The sequence below is a fragment of the Ambystoma mexicanum genome, chromosome 6p, assembly GCF_040938575.1.
Source record: "Ambystoma mexicanum isolate Mex_15411 chromosome 6p, UKY_AmexF1_1, whole genome shotgun sequence".
Taxonomy (NCBI): Eukaryota; Metazoa; Chordata; class Amphibia; order Caudata; family Ambystomatidae; genus Ambystoma; species Ambystoma mexicanum.
In genome coordinates, this window is record NC_090935.1 from 552,102,525 (window position 1) to 552,124,300 (window position 21,776).

General features: G+C 43.8%; 1 protein-coding gene across 3 annotated transcripts in view; it reads left to right on the forward strand.

Moving 5' to 3' along the window:
* The window catches only part of TRAPPC13 (trafficking protein particle complex subunit 13), a 987,073-nt gene that overhangs the window by 672,482 nt on the left and 292,815 nt on the right, over nt 1–21,776 (forward strand). For 2 of the 3 annotated variants that reach the window (XM_069627358.1, XM_069627360.1), the window contains exons 8-9: nt 10,556–10,573; nt 12,649–12,782. In XM_069627358.1, coding sequence (XP_069483459.1) covers nt 10,556–10,573; nt 12,649–12,782 — 152 coding nt within the window. The remainder of the gene's footprint in view (nt 1–10,555; nt 10,574–12,648; nt 12,783–21,776) is intronic. The other variant, XM_069627359.1, reaches the window with a different exon arrangement.

The window sequence follows — 21,776 nt, forward strand, 5'->3', positions numbered from 1 at the left end:
TGGATAGTTGCCATTTTTCTGTTATAATATCCACTCTTTACTGTCTTTGTCTTCTGACTCTTCTTTTATTTTTGGTGATTCCAACCTTCACCTCTCAACTATTCTTTCTTGCTACTCTCCCTAATTCTTCTCTTCCCCTGATTTTGGTTTTGTACTGTGATTTGTCATTTTTTTCACATCTGTTTTTACATTTTCATTCATCCCTTTCCTATTTTGCTAACTTCTCTGCTCTTCTTCCCAACTCTCTTCTTCAGCCCTCCTCTACTGTTATGTCTTATACACTTGAATCACTCCATCACTTTCTTCTGTTGTTCTCCTATTCCTCCTCGGTCTTATCTCACTTCTTCCTTCCAATCTATTCGTAGACTGATGAGTAAACTAGAACTTTGCTGGAAAGTAAATCTCATTCAAATCTGCTACCCCTAGAGAGGGAGACATAGGGACTTCTGTCAAGCTCATGGCATTCAGGTGCTGGATTCTGGCTACAGCAGTGTTGATTGCGGGGTTAGGATCCTCTTTGGTGTAGCATTGATAGATTAGATACCAGTGTTCAAGCTTGGCGTTCACCTCATCAGCTGGACAAACACCTCATCAACTAGGTGACCCCTAAATCTCCACCATTATTTTGAATACGTTCAGTAAACAGTACATTTCACACCTTAGCTATTTGTTTTTTATTGTTAGGATTCATCACCTGCCTTTTATTGAAAGTATTTTTATGGATGCAAAAAAAAACCTGGCTAACGCCAGTGATTGTGTTCATTATTTGGTTCTTGTTTATTTATCTCCTGTCATTGAGCATAGTGGACCTGCGACAAACATGTGCCCCTGCATCCAGAATTCTGTATGCCATTCTTACTTTGGAGCCGTTTTGGAGGCAGGGGAGGTGACACCAGGGGCTGGGGACTAGTAGAAGGGGAATTCTGCCTTCACAGTGGCAATGGCGGACAGTGGAGGGATTCCTTTGCATGTTACAGGAGTTGTTCTCCTTAATAGAAGTCAATATGGGAAATAGGCAGACAGATGCACACGCAAACTTTAACTTTGTTTTATTTACTGTAAATATATTAACACAAAAGGAGTCATCATACATCACATAACTACGTACTATAGGGTGCCTCAGTAAAGGGGTAGCCATTCATCAGGTGGTACACTGGGAAGTCAGCTAAACGTGTGCAGATGAGGACAGTGCAAGAACACTGACATTGATGTTTGAGGGTTCTACTGTTGAATGAATGGAAGGTGGGTGAGAAATAATGGATTCTTCCTCGACCATGTGCTTGAACTGTGCAGCTTAAACAACTCATGTTGTTTTTGGAGACACTCAAAAGGAGCACATTGTTTCTTAGGAGGCACAAATGCAGATTCCAGCTGTAATGTCTATTTTAAAATTGTCCAGGGACAAAATTTGTGGTGGCAGCTCTTCGGGTGCCTAACTCTTATCTTGGCACTAATGAGTGCTTACAAACTAGGTCTTGGCATTAAAGAAAACATACCCTCATGTTAATGTCATGATCCCACACTAAACGGTAATCACAGGAAAATACCACAACAAATTGTGTTGTAAACCCAAATCGGAGTGTTCCAATGTCATCAGAAAATGAATTACACCCTTGGAATTGGGAAGAAAACACAGTACTGTGCCCTCCATATCAAACCCTTTCAGGGCCCTTACTGTAGAAAAGGGATGGAAAATCTACCATCTAATTATGTGTTGTAAGAGGAAAAGAGACGAACCATATAGCAGACCGGGTTCTTAATCTTTTTCGCTTAGGCTTTTGGGGGCACCATCTTGTTAAGTTGTTACAGGCAAATAGCACTTCACAATGAAAACCCACAGCACCAGCATCAATTAATTTTGAGCTGACTCTATCAGGTTTAAACTCATGGAGTGGGGGAGGACTGAGTAGGGGTTGTAGTCAAGTGGCGGACCAACAAGATGGCTTCCCTGTGGGTCTGATAGCAGCGTTCAAAGCCTGATATCTGACCCGAAAACTAAAGAGACAACAAATGAAGGCTCCATTCAACCAGCAGGCTATTGTAATGCAGTGACTTAAGCGGCTGCGAGCAGACAAGAGCTGAAGTGAGGATGCTGCAACCCTCGTCAAAATGGAGGCTCTGTCTGACTTGTGAGGCAGAGACACTCTTCCATGACCGTTTTGGTGCCCAGGCCCCCCTCTGACATTTGCCATGGGTGAGGGCCTAGACCACCTTAAATTGCACCAGGTAAGATACAACACAGTGATTCTGCCCTGGAAGTTACGGTGAGTGGGAGACGAGCACGCCGGAGCAGCTTGATGGGCCAGAACATTGCTGCTTAGGCGGGCTGCCATGTAACCGACGGCCTGACCAAGTGTCACTGAGAGCCCAAAGAGGTTGAACTTGACCCTCCCGGGCACTATCAGATGACTCCATCCTGGCCCCCTGCACGAAGCCGCTGCTGAGAGGCAGAGGTGGCTTCCCCCGGCTGATATACAGAAGAGACGCCTGAAGCGCCTGGCTAGAGAGAAAGGCAGCGGCCCTCCAGAGGGAAGCTAGCTTCAGACGGAGTATATCACCTCAAAACCTTCATGGTGGGGTTGAGCCATGCCCCGAGGCGTAATTGCCCTGTACCCCTATTGACACAGCAGATGACAACCTGAGATTGGAGGTAGCACAGCGCCCCTGCATGTGGGGCCTCCCTGATGGACTTTGAACTAGACTAGCACTGGCAACCGGAGCACCGAAGGTATGAACCCTTTCACATTATGACTACCAGATAGTGGTACGGCACTGACTGGACTCTGGTGGAACCTGTTGGAGCAATCCCGAAAGGGGACCTCCCCCACTTCTGAACCTAAAACGATTGAGATCGCTCCAAACAACCTGCAAGGTGGAGTCCTCTCTATGGCCCTGTAAGCCAAGTGGGTGGAGGGAGCAATACCACTGGAGAACTTCACATTTATATAATACCGAGTTTACCCAGACCACTCGAGAGTGGGTGATTGAGAGCAGAGAGCTCTCCTCCTCACACAGCCATAGCCAACACCCCTGCCAGTCCAAACCAAGGAGATATAAAGGTCATGTTAACTTTGCAGTACCCAAAAGAGAAAAATGTGCCGTCAGCTACTGCACAGTTCCATGTACCGGAGACGGCGGGAGATCAGGAAGATGGATTAGCTACCAAATCCGATCTGAAGCTTATGTTGGGGGAACTCAAGCAAGAAATCCAAAGCTCAGGAGGCTCTCGAAGTCAATCGCAGAGCTGAATGCCATGTGGATCGACATAAGAGACTGGACGAGATTGAAACGGCGCACTGCAATCATGCGCACGAGCAAATGGAACTCCAACAGCGGCCTCTTACAGTGGAGGAACAGATTGAACAAATTTGGCTTGGGCAGGAGGATATTAAGAATTGCTCCCGACGTAACATCGTCAGTATCCGGGGATTCCCCCAGTGGGTGAAAGATCAAGAGCTGGAGGGCTGTGTGCGAGCACTCTTTCGCAAGCTGCTGGATTTGGGGGACAGCGAAGGCCAAATCCTCAACAGAACGCACAGTGTACTCCTCTGCCCAGATCCAGAGGAATCTCCTCCCTGATGTGCAGGCAAGGGTCCATTTTCTTTCAAACAGAGTACATCCTGGCAGCAGTGCGGGCTGGGTGCTCCTCTCCTTCCGTGAAGCGAATCTCCAATTGTTTCAGGATATAACCCCGGGAACTCTTGAAATTCATTTCCCTTAAAGCTTGGCTCCTTGAGCGAGAGATACAGTACAAATGGGGGTTCCCATGCAAGCTGCTTTTTGAACATCGGGGGCGTCGATAATCAGTTTGGTTGGAGAAGGAGGCAGAGGAGTTTCTCAGGTCGATGGAGGAGGAAAAGCAGGGACTTGGGACTGAAGAGACTTGTTTGACTCAGGAGATGCCCAAAATGGAGGAGCAAATCCACCCTAATAGCTTACAGATGGGCCCACAGGGCTTGAAGGGGTCCCTGAAGAAGAAATCCCTGTAGCGGCTAGGAGATGGTTGACTTATGGGGGGTGACAGATGATGGACTGAAATTGCTCCCCTGTCTGGAAGAACTTTGAGTGGGTACAAACAGAGGTGGCCGCTAGATAGGCCGCCGTTGAATGGCTGCAAGGTTTTGTAAGATTAAATTCCATAGCTAAGTTGGGTACTGGGCAACTAGTAGTCATGGGGGAGCCAGCTGAGATGCAGTCCTGGCATAACCACCAATGGTGAGCAAGTGTTTGTGTGGTTTGCGATGGATGGGTTATTTTCCTTTTGTTTTTTATTTGGTTAAGAATGAAGGGGTTTGGGGGGGTTATTTTATAAAGGGGAATGTCATAATTATTCTATCCTGATGCCCAGCCAAGCTACGCACTTCCAGGTGCATTATTGCTGAACAGCAGCATGGTCTTCCCTCTTCAAGGGATGAGATGATAGCGTATCTGTATATCCTGTGTCATGTCACACCCTCCCACAACACTCACGCAAAACACTAGCACAACCAGGGACATCCCCGAATTTTCCTGTCTAACTCTGAATGTGCAGGGGATCATCTCTGAACTAAGCGTCAAGGCCATCCTCCAGATGCGGATATCCCTCTCTCTGACATAGTTTTTCTCCAAGAAACTCACCTGCTCCTGGAGAATGAGTCGCGCTTGATCCACAAAGTTTACCCAAAGGCTTATTTTGCTCCGAGCGGCACTAAAACTAAGGGGGTGGCCATCTTGGTCATGAAGGGGCTCCCATTGAAGGTCCTGAGAGTATTGAGGGACCAGGGGGAGGAGGGTGATTTCTGGCTTTAAATATTAAACAAATGGACCACAGGATATCCATGGTTTCACTATATGCCTCGGACTCAGAACAAGAGGCCTTCTTCGATGCACTGACTACCTCCTTAATGGGTTTCTCTGAGGGAGAATTAGTCGTAGCCAAGGATTTCATTTGTGTGGTAGACCCCACTAAGGACAAAACGTTCCGCCCTACCAGCGCAGACAAATTCCACTTCCTTTATTTAGCCCCATATTTTTCTGAGGACAATGTTTTGACTAACATTGAATTGTGTGCCCGCTGCGTGTAATATTTAATTTCTTTCCTTTAAGGCTACATTGATTTGTGTGACTTTCCACTGTAAGAGTCCATAACATCAAGATGGAATATATGCGATCACACTGTCTAATATCCAATATCTGTCTAATATCCAATATCGATGTAGCAGATTTCTTTAAGGCTGACATTAAAGTGTCTGACTTCCCACAAGCTTCTTCAAAATCGCACCGTCTCTCACTGCCCTCCCATCTCTCCCCCGCATATTTCCATCTGACTTGAGTACCAAGCTTGGAGAAAACTCGAGAAACAATGTCCATAGTGAGAATCTTATAGATTTGTTTTATTTAATACAAGTTGCAGGTAAAGAAAAGCATAAGCAACGCATGCATTCAAGTATACACAAACATTACATATTTGTTGATGCCACATTTCTACGACCACTGGTAGCATCTTTATTTTTTAACATGGACAATTATTTTCTTGAAAAGGACATATGTAAAAAAAATGATACCAACAATTGTAAATGCATCAGTTTGCCCTGCCTTCTTAATCAATTTCAAAGGCCACTTTAAATATGCCACATGGGATTCAAAATTGTGCTGATCTAGGAGCAGACTTAAGTCGGAGCGCTCCGGAGGGGGACCAGCAACAATAGAATCTTTGCTCGTGCAGCGATTTGTGTGCTCACCGGCTGCATTAGCTCCCCAAAGGATGGTGACGCAATTTGGGGGCAGTGAGGCCTGAAATGGAGGGTCCTCGGTCGGTGATGCCGCGGCTTCGCCAGCGTTGTGCATCTCCTGCCATGGGGAAAGCGACCGCTGAGGTCGAGCAAGCCGAAGCACTACAGTCTGGGGGAGAGCTTTGTGGTGGAGGCTGGAAGCCATAGGCCGGGCGAAGCGCGGTACACACAATGCTACTGAGATGATGTTACCGGTACTCTACCAGTCTCCTTCATAGCCCTGTGTGAGGAGCGAAGTCAGCTGGATGAGGATCACAGGTGGCCCGGTGCCAAGACCAGTGGAAGCCTGCCAGGGCCCATCAGAAGGCTCTCTGCAGACCGGAGGTGAGAAACGGGTGCACCGAGGTGAGCGTCACGGGTCTCCCGGCACCAAACCCGGTGGTAGCCCGCTTGGGCACGTTGGAAGCTATCTGAGGACCGGAGGAGATAAGCGGGTGCAGCGAGGTCAGGGTCATGGGTGGGCCGGGGCAGCTGAAGTAATGGAAGCACGCTCCAGGCACCGTTGTGGGCCGATCGGATCCTGAACAAGGACCAGCTGTGCAGAGTGCCAACAAGCAGCATGGTGGGCAGCACAGGGTAACCGCTGAGAGGAGGGAAACTGAGAAACCGGAGGTCTATGTGGCTCGACATGTAGGCAGAGAGGCACGCACCGGAAGCGGTAGCAGGGTGCATGGGGGTCCCAATCACCACACGGAAGAGGTGGTGAGGCAAGCCGCGGACCCCCTAGAAGCACAGCCCACAGAGAATTGGGTCTTATACTCTCTGCTTGTCGGGGGACTACCTGGAAAGAGAAGCAGCCATAAGGTGTAAAAGAGCACACCAACACACAGTGATGGGCCCGAAAATCAGCTGCATGCCTAAGCCCAAGTCACTCGCCTGGGAACGCAGGCCCAGGTGCACAGAGGTAGACTGCAGCACTGCTGCAGTAAGGGTGCCACTCCAAGACTGGAAAACGTGGAGAATATGGGCGACTCTGTGAGCTTGGATTGCTCTGACTCACTGAATAAAGTAGAACTTTTGCAATGTCTAAACTCTTTCCAAGACAAATGTATGGAAACGTTCCAAGAAAGATTTGGTGCTTTTAAAGAGAAAATTCAGCTGTCCATCAGGGATATCAAAGAGGACTTGAATCAGATTGAATAAAGAACTGATACGAATGAAAGAGCCATTCAGGACTTAGCCGATGATGCTCGATCCAGTGGGGATCTGCTGGAGAACATGTGCAGAAAATCTATTAACCTGTAACTGCAGTGCAAGGACCTAGAAACCGCTCCAGGTGCTTGAACATCCCCCTTTGGAATTTGCCTGAGGAGGTGGCGACCCTGAGACAGTTCATCCAAAACGCATTCACCGACATGCCGGGGGACATTCCAGCAGACAACATCAAAATAGACAGGCTGCACCGTACGGGCCGGAAAAGAGGGGGGCCCCAAATCCAGGCCTTGTGATGATGTAATGGCACTGACAAGCTACCAGCAGAAAGAAGCAATTCCAGGCCAAAACAAGAAGGAAGAGTCCCCCTCGGGTGAAAGGCGTGGAGGTCCAGTTGTACCAAGACTTGGCTTTGGCCATTCATCAGAAACACTGGGAGATGTGCCTGGTGACGAGGGAACTCGCTAGAAGGGAGATAAAATATAATTCATTGCATTATGACGGTGAGGGAGGCCCTAACTCTGCTGCACCTAGAGGACCTGGATGTGACACTGAAGAGAAGCGCACAGAAAAAGCGGCAGACCTACTCATGGGAATGGTCGCAAAAACTCCAGGGACCCCGGCCAGGTGCTGGAAGAGGTTTCCCAAGACCTCGATAGAAGTGAATCCAGACAGGGGCGTTCTGGGACAGCAGCAAACCACCTGATCGCTGCGAATTGCATGTTTTGGCTCTGGGACTCTTGGAGGGTTGTCCATGGGCAGGAGCGGGAATACACCATCTCTGCAATTTTTCCAGAATCTAATATATATATTTGGATGACCCCTGTCTTAGTGGATAGGGTAGCTACATCGGACATCGACAGCATAGCAGTTTCCGATCACGCACTAGTGTGGACCACTCTGGAAATCCTGACTGGAAGCGGTAGGCTTTGGAGATGGGAGTTTCCCAGGGAAACTCCTCCAGGACCACATGCTAATAATTGAGATAAGGGAGGAAATCGCAGCCTATTTTCATAACAGTCCCCACCCCCAACCTCAGAGACCACATGGGATGCATTCAAGCGGTGATCACAGGGTAGTTGATTGCACTAAAGTTATGGTGGGTCAAACAGTTGAGAGGTTGGAACATGCCATTGACCAAGAGCTGAAAAGCAAAGAGAGGGCTTTGGCAGGACATCTTACCAGAGATAACTTGAGGACGTATGGGGCCAACACGAGCTCCTGCAAACTAAAAAGCCAGAGAAGGCCTTCCTGGGTAAAAGACAGTTAATAAACACAAAGGGGAACAAACCAGGGAGGATGCTGGCTAGGGCCCTATGGGAACAGCAGGTCTCTAGGACTGTAACGTTGATTTCCATGGCCTAAATAAATAAAACTGTATTTTTATACATTCTGCCTAACTTGTATTATTAAAAGTGGTCTGTGTGTGCTTAACTGGGACATTCGACACTCGCACTCTCCTAATCCTAAGCCTTAATGCACAGTCACACTACATTGATAGAATTTGACGCGATTTTAGTATCGTTCCCTGTTCACCCGAATAGGGTGGCCTCTCACAATCTGTCCACAGGTCTGATTCTGAAAATCCAGCTTAACCCATGCCCTGTCAGTGAATTAACTCTAATCCTCCAGCAGCTGAAATCAGCGCTCCTCTCTGCAGTCTTTAAGCCGGCATGTTGGTGAGTCTTTGGGGATGATAAACTCTCCCTCGGGGTCCCTTCCTTCATCTGAGTCTTCTGTGGTGTCCTCCTCTGTGCGAGGCTATGCAGACCTACATCATTGTTGCTTAGACTAACATTGGGTGATTATCTTACATCGGGATGCCCTCAGCGAGTCAGATTTATTATCTGTTTGAAGGGGGGAACAAATTCTCAACATTGTGGTTGGGGGGGGGGGCATACTTTTCTATAGGGGCCTGTTACATCACCAGAGGTCCACTGAGTGGCCTCGTTTTTTTATGGGGATTTAATTCTGAAAAGTTACATTGCATACCTGTAATCTATTGTAGATCATTTTATGTATAACCGCGTGATGAAGAATTTATTTTCAAGAATCTTTTGTATGGACTGTCCCTTATTGAGTGCCTTTTCAAAGTGTGCACCATCCCCCAAAACCATCCTTCGAAAGTGGGGGGTGCAAGGGGCTCCTTTGACTGCTTCTCCATGCTACCCCTTGCAGAACCAGGATAACTCTTGCGGAAACACCCTGCAAACCAGGTAGCGCAATTTATCTTGGTCCAAGACATTACACCTAGCAAAATCTCACTAAAGGAGTACACATTTTCTGACATATTCTTAATGAATTAGAAGATGGGCTGAAGGCACCCTTTCATGTTTATGATTACTGTTTTCGTTGTTGGGTTTTTGTGACCCTTTGTCTGACAAAAGGTTGACCTTTGTCACTGTGCAGGAGGTGCCGGTCTGTGAAAGGTTCTGTCTTGAGAGGGAAACCTATGAGACCTCCACTTATGGGAATTGTTTCCAGGCCATTGGGATTTGGATTGCTGCTGTTCAAGCCAGGTTGAACCTGGTTATGCTCAGATATACACATCAACAGTTTGACTGCAGAAAGGAGGAAATATGTGCAGCACTTGCTCCTGCTTTGTACATACTTGTAGCCATTATAGAAGAGAGTTGCTTGGTTGTCTCCTCTTAGCAATTGGAGTTCAGCATAGAAGGGAAACGGATTTATCTTAACTGTATATGTACAAAATAAATATCAATTACTCATTGGAGAAGTTTCTTATCTGGAATTGTGCTCTGAATTTAACGATTTACATAAGTTAAATGAGGCGCTAACTATGTTTGGTCTGCCCATTCAAATGCATAAGGCTGATGTAACATTTTACCAGGAAGGCCTGTTGTTTTTGACTCATTTTGTTTAGTAACTAATTGAAATTTATAAATGTGCTTTAATGAAACTGTTAAAATGTATGCTGTGTGACGGTGGTTTCTGAAAATAAACTATTTAAATAAACAAACCAACAAAGGTTTGCTACCTTCTGCAGGGGGAACAGAGGCATGTTCGAGAGATTCCCATCCTGCACCAGCATCCCTGAAGCTAAAAGAATGGGTTGGGTAACTTTGAGCAAGATCTTTTCAAGCGTACAGTTTCTATTGGAATTGGTTGTTGCTGGGTTTCTAGTGCATCTATCTACAAAGACTAAGGCTGTAATGTTAACCTTCTTAGGCAACACCCCCTTGTGAGTTACTGTTTGCCCCGGACACATCATGCTGGGAGCACTTTAGCGCTTTTATACATTTATGAAAGATACCCTTACAGGTGAAGTCTTGTTACAGGTAAGTAATTGTTCCTTTTCTTGGTTCTTTTATGCTAGTGCAGTCAAAATGAAGCAAACCTAAATAATTGAGGTAGATGCTTGATTGTGTGGGGGCAAACAAAATGTTCATTTTTAAGGACTTTACTGTTATCATATGGCCTGTTACTTACCTCTCAGCCACTCAAATGTTTGTTCTTTTTTGTTTTACATTCGTCTTCACTAATGTTGTCTTACATGATGCAATAACAATAAAATGCAGCCATGCATTTTGTTTGAAAGTTTAGTTGTCCTCCTTTTTTCTTTAACATTTAATCCTTATTTCTCTAATGTTTCTTTTTTATTTTCCCATTAGAGTGACCTCAGTTCTGTGGTAATTTTATTTATTTATTACAAGTCTGTATGCTTTTTACATTGTCTTCTATCTCTGTGCTTGTCATTAACACAATTAAACCAATAATGGAAAAGCAAAGTTTGTTTGGTCATTGACAATATGTTATCAAACTCGGCTAGGTTTTACATTCCCTCCATTTGCTGTAGTGCTTTACACATTGGTTAAAAATCAATAGTGCTAAGGTTAAAACTTACTTTAAAAAGGCTGATTTTTTTCAGATAAACATTTGCTAGTGTCATAATATAGTTTTTACACTTGCTTTCCAAATTGTTTGAACATCCTCAACTCCTTCATCAATATTTTGAAGAAAGGATGTAGAATTCTTATTTAGCGCTTAAGTGAGCATTGTAGAATGCAACCCCTTTTTAAAATATATACTCATCAGTAAGCTTAACCTCAGTAAAAATGTAAAATTGTATTAACCGCTATGCAATAAATAGCAAACAACCATGTGTTAGCATTTTACATTAGCTTACCTGTACATAACCTTTACCAGTGTTGCACTAGAGATCTGTACAGGAATATTTGCTAAAACTCCTCTTTCATTTGCTAAGAGTAACAAAAAGGACCTTAAGGAGGATCCCTTCCTTAACTTAGCCCTTAAATATGGTTTCTTCAAGAAACCTTTGTACTCGTGGACAAGCCACTGCAACGTCCATAGTCAAGGTGTATTGTTTGTAATGCCATGTTTAGATTTTCAACAACTAAAGTCATAGTTGTTAAATTATCAGGTCATGTATAACTGAACCCTTTTAAAATGTTGAAACCATTTCGGTATAAACTATTAAGACCAAGCAACTAAAGCATAGCGTGTTCTACCACATCAGCTCCTGAATGTACCACTGTGTAAAGGCCACAGTGCTTTCACATAATAATGAAGGCTTAGTAATATTTTGCTTTCTATCTTCTCAAACTCTATGCCAAGTGATATATCTTTATGCACATAATATAATGTGTGCAATTCCCTCTATTCATATCATAGAAACATATAAAACATAATGCCTTAAAACCAACCATAGTATTTACAGTTGGCTGCGTGAGACAGTAATGCTCCTGATCGCTTCTGTTTCCCCTGTACAGAATTTGCCATTCTTACTACTGCGCATGTAGTGGATTCTTTTCCACAGCCATCAATATATGTGGTGTTAGTGCCACTTTTGAACACGTACATGTGTTCTGCTAAACCTAAGGTTTTCTTTGTAACCGAAGTTTTAGAATCCTAATTATTTTGACATAGTTTAAGATTAACTTGCTTTTTCATTATGTTGCTTGGATTGTTTTCTTTTTTTGATTTCAATTATGCTAACATTTTTCTGAGAGTTGTTGCATTATTGTACACCTGCCATGAAATGCTCTAATGTAATTTAAGCAATGGATTTGTGGGATACACTTTCTTTTCTCTAATAGAGATTGGAAAGTCACAAACCGATAGCGATATTGGCTGTTGCAAGTAAAATTGCAGTTGTCATACTTTAATATGTAGTTGTATTTAAAATTGAAGACTAAAAAGATGGCCAGTTACCATTAATTTATTGAACAGTGAAATTGAAAATGATTGTAGATGAATGTATACTTGATCTTCCAAGAAAATTACTTCAATTAAGGCAGATGCCAATGTATGTGGCATATGTATCTGCAATACTGGCGAAGTTGTATATCCATGCCATTCAAGAGGAAAAATCAAACTAGATGGGCATTTCGACACACCCAATCATGGCTTGCTATCTGACTTCACTGTGTCTTGCAAAATTGATGTTACATTATTGAAAGGTTCTAAAAGTCGGAGAGGAGCTATATAGTCTTTTTCCATGATGGCCAAAAATGAAAATGTTAAACTATCCCACGTCCATTGTTTTACAAGCTATCAGTTGACTAACAGTTTTGTTTCTCCTAATCATGTACAGATCAAGATTTTTTTTTCCCACTCACATTAATTAGTGTGTTTGATTTGCAGGCATGAACTAATCACATAATTAATGATTTTCAAATTAAATGTTTTTAACATGGAGTATCATTTTAGCTCTTTTTACTGACTTGTTCTTTCCATTTGTCAGACAGATGAAGTATTTCTTGAAGCTCAAATTCAGAACATTACATCATCACCAATGTTTATGGAGAAGGTTTCATTAGAACCATCAATGATGTATAACGTTACTGAACTGAATATGGTTAACAAAGATGGTGATGGGTAAGGCCAAATTCAGACAACTGATGTGTTAACATTGCAATTTAATGAATTAGAAAGACCGATTCACTAGGAGTTGAAATTGGCTACCACAAATTTACTCGATTTGTCTTCAGATATTAGGTTTGAGTTAAACGTAATTTGTGGCATACCTTTTTGCATTAGTTATCTATAATTGCTATCAGAAAAGTTCTGATCTTTGTCAGTTTGTTGGATCATTGCCTGACTAGTTTCTTTCACTTTTTTCCGTATAGGTCACTGCCCCATAACAGTATACCAGTATTTTAATTTAGCTCTTATGTTTTATCAACAACTTAACCAATGTAATAACCAAGGTACAGAAATGGTAACCTCATCAACACAAACAAAGAAGAGAGTTAATTATTTCTTTCATGGCTTTGACCACTTGACCCCACTACCAGAGCCACTGGTATCGGAAAGAGAGGAAGCGCATAACAGGAAGAGGTTCCCGATTGAGAAGATCAGCAGAATAGAATCTGTGAGCCTGAATGAGAAGAAATCTAGCTGCCTAGTTTGTGAATGGGAATTTGCTCTCTGAACTCTGATAGTGACCATTAGATCAGCCATCTTTTAGCTGTTTTTAGGGATGCAGGCAGGCTCATCACCTTTCCGCTTATAACAGAATGTTCTGCGGCACCAGATGAAATTCGGCTCTAGAATAGAAATTGTGGATATGGCAATAAAAAATATAATTTTCTTCTCTACCACAATAATGCCTCCAAGACCCAAGTCATTGAAATGGTGTTACAGAGCTGAGATGGCCCATTTCAAGTGTTGGGTTGTAGAAATGGAGCGCTTCAAATTTCTATTTAGTATGGTACCAAATTCTTTTTTCCAAGACATTCACAATTACATTTTGATTCTGTTAATCGTTCTTTGTCAGTATCCATCAAATGCATTTTGCAGTATCTTACAGTAACTTTTGTCCTTTTATTGTACCTCCTACAAATATCTTTGGAGTGGGCCCAATATATCTTTGGTCCAATGGTGGCCAATATTATCCCTATGTATCCTTCTTCCCTTTCTTGCACATACGTTAGTTCTTTTAACCACTCATCGATTGTCGGAGCAAACTTTGATTTCTGGTGCTGTAATATGCATTTTTTCGCAATTATGCACCTCATGTTGAACAGTCTATGCATTTTAATGTTAACTTTCCCACTATCACCAAGTAGATATTTGAGGGGAAAAGGGGTAGGAGGAATATTTGTCATAATATGTAAGGCACCTGCCACATCTTTCCAGAAATCGGCTGTGTTTAGGCAAGTCCAAAACATGTGAATTGTGCCAGCACCAACCGACCCACATTTCATGCATTTGTCTGACAGATCTTGGGAGAATTACACAGCACTAACGGGGTGTAATATAGTCTGTTTAATACCTTAAATTGAATGAGTCGTAAACTTGCGTTAAGTGAAACATTTTTGGTTAATGGACAGTATCTGCACCATTTAGTATCATCGATAGTCGTGGACGTATCTCTTTCGCACTTTTCTTTCAGTGTATTGTTATTTGTGTCTTACTGTTCTGTATTATGCCATATAGTCTTGAGATCATCGCCCTATTTTCTTCACCAGTTACTATTTTATTTTCAAATTTCTTTATTAGCATTTTTTAAATCACTTTTGCAAGTAATATTTTTCAATGTAATCATAACATTCAATAACAACATTGAAACGATACATAACAGTAAAACAGAACATTAAATGTCTCCTTTTCCGACATTGTATTGCATGCCTTCTCTCATGGGGAACATGTGTTAGGGGTTAGGTGGGAGGAAACAGGGAGATGTTAGCCTTCATATGTCAATGTGGCAAAGCAACTCAGAACCTTCTGACATTGTCAGGCTTCAAATTATCAGTGAAAACATTAGCTCAGGGGGGCTTGTCGTCCGAGGGGTGAAACATTACCCATGTCAGGGCCTTCCAGGCGTCGAGCAACACGCTGGTGTCATCAGAAGACCTGGTATACCTTCTTACCAGGCTCTGGTTTCTGCCTCCACCCATTGCTCCATATCCCGTACCATGCAGCATATTGTGGACCCCTGGCGCGTTTCCACGCCATCGCGGTGGTTCTCTTGGCCAAAACGCATGCCATGTCCATGAGTTTCACAATATGTTAAACCTTAGCCAACCTGGGGTAGGTCCCCAATAGACATTCCTGGGGGGTCCAGTCATATGGAGACATTCCAGCCCTCCTGCAAGTCTGCTCAACTCTGGACCAGAGGCATTGTGCTTTGGGGCATTCACAGAACACATGCATCATGCCTGCTGACTCGGCATTGCACCACTGACATTCGGGGTGGGCCTGCCTGTTGAACTTGGCCACTCTGTTTGGGGTCATATATGTACGATATAGCACATTCAATTGTATTAATCTAAACCTGCCATTTGTGGCCACTTCTTTGGGGAACGCAAGGGCTCTCTCCCATTCCTTGTACGCAACCTCCAGACCCAGGTCTATCTTCCAACTGGATTTCAGATCGGCACCTCAGGGACTGGGTTTGTCTATCAACTGGCCGTAAATCCTGTATTCCAGTTTCCACCCATCTCCTAGGTTATAGAGCAGTGTCACTAGGGGGTTGGTTGCTGGTTCTTCCGGCCATTCCTTCCATTTTGTTCGTGCCACCCATTTGCCGCGTTGGTACCATAGGAATTGACTACCTGGCAAGTCTTTTGTGGATTGGAGTGAGGTGAAGTCTCTGAAAGTCCCCTCTTCATATAGGCCCCCCATGTATAGATCCCTTTTCTTTCCCAAAGTCTAACATTTGTCAGGTTTGTACTGGCTTTGCTTGAGTCTGAGATCAATGGGTTTTTGGGGGAGTAGGGCTGTTCCAGGCATAGAAGCGTCCTGGTCCTGTCCCAGACCCACCTGCCCAGAAGCACTGTCATGGGCCCATTGTGCACCCAGTCGGGGGATGCCTTCTTCACCAGTTACTATGGTCTCTAAATATTGACATGGTCCGATTCCCGGGGGTACATTGTCCATCTTTTCTTGACCGATGCACGCATTCTGTAGAATTGGAGTATTTGGACTGGATTATCACCCAGTTTTGCATTAAATTCTTTTTCAGTTACAAATCTACCCCCTGGGTATAAGTCTCCCAGTTTCATTGTTTTCTCCGGGTCCCATGTCATTTGGAGGTCTTTATCTAACGTTGGTGGGAGACCAGGGCAATTCCACAAGGAGATCTTATTACTATATGGCATGGGTTAGTCCAATCGTTTAAATATACAATACCACGCTGATATTGTTGTACATACGGGATCAAACGGGCAGGAATCTACATAGTAATCATCTAATATGGCGCTTTTGAGGTCTGTCGGGAAGACGCTGTGTATCTCTAGCCTTCGGTACCCAGAATTGCCCCATGCTTTATACCATTGGGCCGCAAAATGCGCATGTGCCACCAGATAGTACAATTCGTAGCCTGGAGCAGCCAGTTCTCCTTGATCATATTGGTTCTGCCAGGACTTCCCATTTTGCTCGAACCGTGCCCCCCTCCCAGAAAAAATTGCATGACCGTTGATTTCAGCTCTGTGAAGAACTTACCTCATGGCCATATTGGGATATTATTAAAGTAATAGAGCGTAAAGAGGAAAGTGGAAAGCCCAGGAGCATGACTGGATTAAAACTCTAGACCAGGCTAGAGGTTATAAGCTACTGGCAGATTTTCCTACTGAAAGTTACAGCCGAAATACACCCTTTGCTTATCTGAATCTTTTTCCTGACAAAAGGGCCAGGGATTTTTTTCTGCAGACAAGATTGAACCTTGCATCCAACTAACGAAATTAGAGCAATCAGAGCCCAGGCGGAAGACAATTTGTGTCGTTACTGTCGGGATCCTGGGACACCTCAGTCTCTCTTCCACTTGATGACTCAATGTCATGCCTTGAAACACCAGCGCTCCGAACATTTTTGCTCTTTTTTTCTCAGACGTTATTTTGATAGAGGAGAAAGTATGGTGGTCACGTTTGATGTCAGGGCATAAAACATCTCATGTTCTAGCAGTTATTACATTCTTGTCGGAGGTCCTGCCGGAAAGCGGACTGTCTAGAAAATTTGAACTGTATCGTTTATTTATTTATTCAGTGGCTTAGTGATGTGGATTTTTCTTTTTAAATTTTGTTTTGCTAAAAATAATTGTTTATGCAATTTTGATGCAAAAAAAAAGTAACGTAACAATTTAGGTGTCACAACCATCTTAAGCAGCGAGACCTTACCAAACAGTGACAACGGAAATTTGGCCCATATATTTAGCTTCACATTCAGTGCATGGAGGTATTTTTGGTAGTACAGTTCCGATAACTGTTTCTGCGTACAGGATACAGATATCACCAGATATTTTAGGGAGGAAGGCACCCAACGAAAACCACATACGTCTGTTGGTTCGGTAGTATCTTCCGTTGATGGGAATAGTTCCGATTTCGAAGGGTTTATCTTGTACACCGAGTGGTATGTAAATCTGCCTACTTCCTCCATAATCGGTTTTATGTTCGTGTCTGGATTACGTATATATAGAAATGTATCATCAGCATGCAGGGAGATGATCTGCGGGGGTCCAGCTATATGTATGCCTCTGTGACTGTGATGTTCTCGCGTTTGCTGTTCTATTGTTAAAGCAAAGAGGAGGGGCGAGAAAGGGCATCCCTGTTGTGTACCTCTTGATAGCGGGATTGGTCTCGATAGTGCCCCATTGGTGCAAACTCTGGCAGTCAGATTGATATACAGTAGTCTTACATATTTACAAAAGTTATTGCCCATGCAGAATCCTTCGAGTACGCCAAACAGGAAATCCCAGGAGACGGAATCGAATGACTTCTCGGCATCCAGAGCTGCCGCCATGGCATTTGTGAGACAGTAAATAATCGCCGCAAATTAGAAGCCGTTGATCTTCCGGGAATGAAGCCCCCCTGGTCAGGGTGTGTGTATCAAGGTCGACATGTGAGGGAGGAGCCTGTTTGCTAATATTTTAGCTACTATTTTTGAATCAGCATTTATTAGTGAAAAAGGGCGGTATGATGCTACCTCCTTCTGCGGTCTATTTGGTTTGAGTAGCACCATTATGACTGCATCAGTCATTGTTGGTGGGACCTTACCAGTTACGCAGGATTCCTCCCATGCTTTCAACTAGCGAGGAGCTAGGATGTCCTTGTATGCCTTGTATAGTTCCATCCCTAGTCCATCCGGGCCAGGGGCTTAGCCCGACGCGAGTGAGGTTATGGCCTCTCCTATCTCTTCTGTCATAACTGGCGCTTCGAGCACCAATCGAGCTTCACTGCTCAGTGTAGGTAGGGTTGTATCATGTAAATATTGATGTACATCTATCTTTGTGCTAGTGTCTGCATTAGTATATAGTTTCTGATAGTATTTTTGGAAGATTGTATTAATCTCCTCTGTTTTAGTTACTAACTGTCCTTCTTCATCTTCAATGTCCTCTTTTAGCTGTGACTCTCTCTCTCTCCCCCTTACCACTCCAGCAAGGTATCGTCCCGGTCTATCCTCCTCCCCATATCTCGGGCTTGTCCTGGTTTTATCGTTAAGGTGCACTTCCCGATTAGCCATTCCCCTGAACTTTGAGGTTCCCCTTAATCAGCCCTAGTAGGGCCCTGTCCCCAGTCATCCCATATTCGTTTTCTTACGTGTATCCTTCTATAATTTGCTTAGTTCTCCTCTTGTGTTTTTAGTGCACTTGAGGTAATTAACATAGCCACGCTCCTCATCCAGACTTTGAATGTTTCCGATTTGATGGAGTATTGCGTTACAGACCCCTTGTTAACCTCAAAGAACTGTATGATCTCTTCTCTGATGGTTTCTGCCATAGTGCCCTCTGTTAGCGCTGCCGGCGGCATTGTTCATATTGGCCTGGGTCGCATTCCTGTAGTCAACAAGATGTTTAGCAATGACGGCGAATGGTCTAACAAGGTACGGGGCAAGATCCTAGTGCCACACACTCTGTGCATCCACTTCACTGAGACCAGCCAGAGATCTATGCATGACATTGTGTCATGTACTGTAGAGTAGTACGTATATTCTCCACCTTCAGGGTGTTCCTCCCGCCATACATTCGCTAGATCATAAGTGGGCTTTATTGGTTTTATAGTCAGTGCAGCGGCCGTCATCCCTCTATTTTTACTGCTTGTTCTGTCTCTATATAGCCAATATTGTGTCAAATCTCTGCCCCATATCACTAGGATATCTGGCATTGTTCCTAAAATTTGGGAGATGTGAGCGTAGAAATTGGTGTCATCAATGTTAGGGCCGTATGTGTTGATTAGTATGAAGTTTTCCCCTAGCATTTTCCCTTTGACCACCACATATCTCTCCTCCGTGTCTAGCTGTACATCCTGTGGGGGTAAACTTCAACGATTTATGCATTAGGGTTAAGACGCCCCTTGCCTCCGACGAATAAGGGTGTAAAGTCCCCATTTAGGTGCAAACCTTGCATTAGTGGGGCCCAACGAGTGTGTTTCATGTAGAAATATGATCTTAACTGAGTGTCTGTTGATGTATGTATGGTATTAAATTCTCCCTCGAACACGTTTACCCTGTGTGAATTGCTTTTCATTCAGTGCCTTAATGGAACAATGCAAATGGGGTAATTGTTGATATTCTAACCACTATCTTCCCCCCTCCTTGTCCCTGAGAACATCACTCGAATATAATAATATAATATAAGCCCACAGCCGAAAAGCAAAGCAACCCACACCCTCATTTTGGAAAAAAGATGAGAAAAGTTGTGAGAGGTTGATTTATGTAAAGTATAAACCAGTCTTCTTAGAGACTATGCTCTCCTGTAGCAGAACGATATCCAACCGTTAGTTTTTTCATTGTTCAGCGTTTGTTGGGAGAATTTAGGCCTTTGCCATTAAGGGACATAATCTTAACTTCTAGCATTGTGAGAGTAAACCATACTCTCTCTAGCAAGCCTGGTGCCACAAGCTTTCATTAACTTTTTTAAAAATGATTATTTTATTTTGGCCACTTGTTCTAACTTGCGCTTAGACACCGTCTCGGGTATCAAGCGTGTTATAAAAAAACAATTATAATGTATAACTGCTTGCCAATAACCCTTGTGAAAGAGTTATTATATGTGATGTTCACTCATTAAGCCTGTGTCCGTTTGTCACTAGTATGCCGAACTCTGTAAAATAAGCTTGAAGACACAAGATAAAGACATGTAAAGTATCTCTTCTTATGAGATACATCTCATTACATTGACAGACATCAGCTACTGACAAGAAGAATAAGCATGGGAAACTACTTCAAACTCCCTGGAGGAGAATCTACGACACCCCCTAGGCTCATGGAAAACAAGAGCATAGCACTGGCTCCCAAAGAGCCAGCAACTCTCGCAGGCCCCTAACCCCTTTGTTCATAATCTTGTGTATCATTTATAGCAAATCGGCACTTTGGAGTTCAGGTATTGAAACTAAATGCCCTAATCTCTTTATCATCTTCATGGTACTTTCTTCTCTGATGGTTGTCTCCTCTTGCCTGCTGTGACCATTCTGAAACGAAGCTCGTTTTCACTATTGACCGGTTTCGTGGAAGATGTAAAAGATAATTGTGTTTAACGCTATAATTAATAGGCAGCTTTTCTCTTTTTAATATGATCTACACCATACAAATTCCTCAAAGTTGAGTTTAATAAGGTGGAGAGGGAAATCTGCGCCTTGTTGTCGGAAAATGGTAGCAAGTGTTGGTCTGAAAACCTTGTGTAGATGGACACGGGAAGGTAGAATTGGGGATTCCTGATCTTGGGGTTACTGTTCGGCTTCACATGATTACAGCCAATTATGGTATTTTTTCAGACAGATATAGGCTAGATATAAGTCTGTAAAGAGGCTGTTACGGAGTGATGAACACTGAACCAACTCATGCACAAAACAGCGCTCTAGAGTACAAGCTGGTAGTTCAAACATGGCAAGAATGGAAGGGGAAAATTGGATGGAGGGGATAGCTACAGCGCAAACACTTTTATGGGATAATGATTTCATTATGGTGCTACAGTGGGCCCCATATGGTAGAGTATGGGGAAGGTAGGGTATTACAGGTGTGGAGACCTAAGTAGAGAGTGTCAATGGAAATCTTCTCAGGTCCCCAAAAGGATTTTTTTTTTGTCAATCATTTTTATTGAAATATCGATTAAACATTAAATTCATCAAATGTCATTGCAAGTGGCAACATAGTTAATCTCAAATGCCATGAATCAACAGAAGTTCCCAAACCTTTACCCACCAGTATGCTATGTGGGGACCCTCTTTACCCTTCCAAAATCGAGCTTGTGTAAGGTGGGCCGCCATAAGTAATTGGGTAATCAGGCGAGCATTAGGGCCAGAGCAGGGGTATGACCCATCGTCTGGGGTGTCACCTAGCAGCATTACTAGCGGGTCCATGGAGAGCAGGATTCCACATATGTCCTTGATCTTTGACCTAATCTCCAACCAGTAAGTTTGAATGATAGGACAGTGCCACCACAAGTGACCCAGATCTCCCTTCGCTCCACAGCCGTGCCAGCATATATCTGGATATTCCGGGTTTATCGCGTGTAGCATCGGTGGGGAGAAATACCAACAATAGCAGATCTTAAGTGCACATTCCCTCACAGCCGTGCATCTAGAGGACCTATGCGCTCTGTCCCAGATTCTGTTCTCTCTCCCATGCCAACATGTAAGGGAGTTTCTCGTCTTCTGGGACGTTTTCCAGGAGGCAATAGCAAGCTGCTACTCTATGTGAGCATTCGAAACCGTTAATTCTAGGCCTGAGGGAGGCCTAGTGGCAGCCTTTTTGGTGGTCGGGTTTGTGATCCAATGCCGTAATTGTATATATCTAAATCTCTCGGTCTCAGGGAGGTTAAACTTCTCCTTGCATTAGGCAAAGGTCAGTGGGACATTGTCATCATAGAGCTCCTGCAGTCTCAGGGGTCCTTCTCTTGACCAGTTTTGATAGGAGTTGACCTGGAGCCCAGGGGTG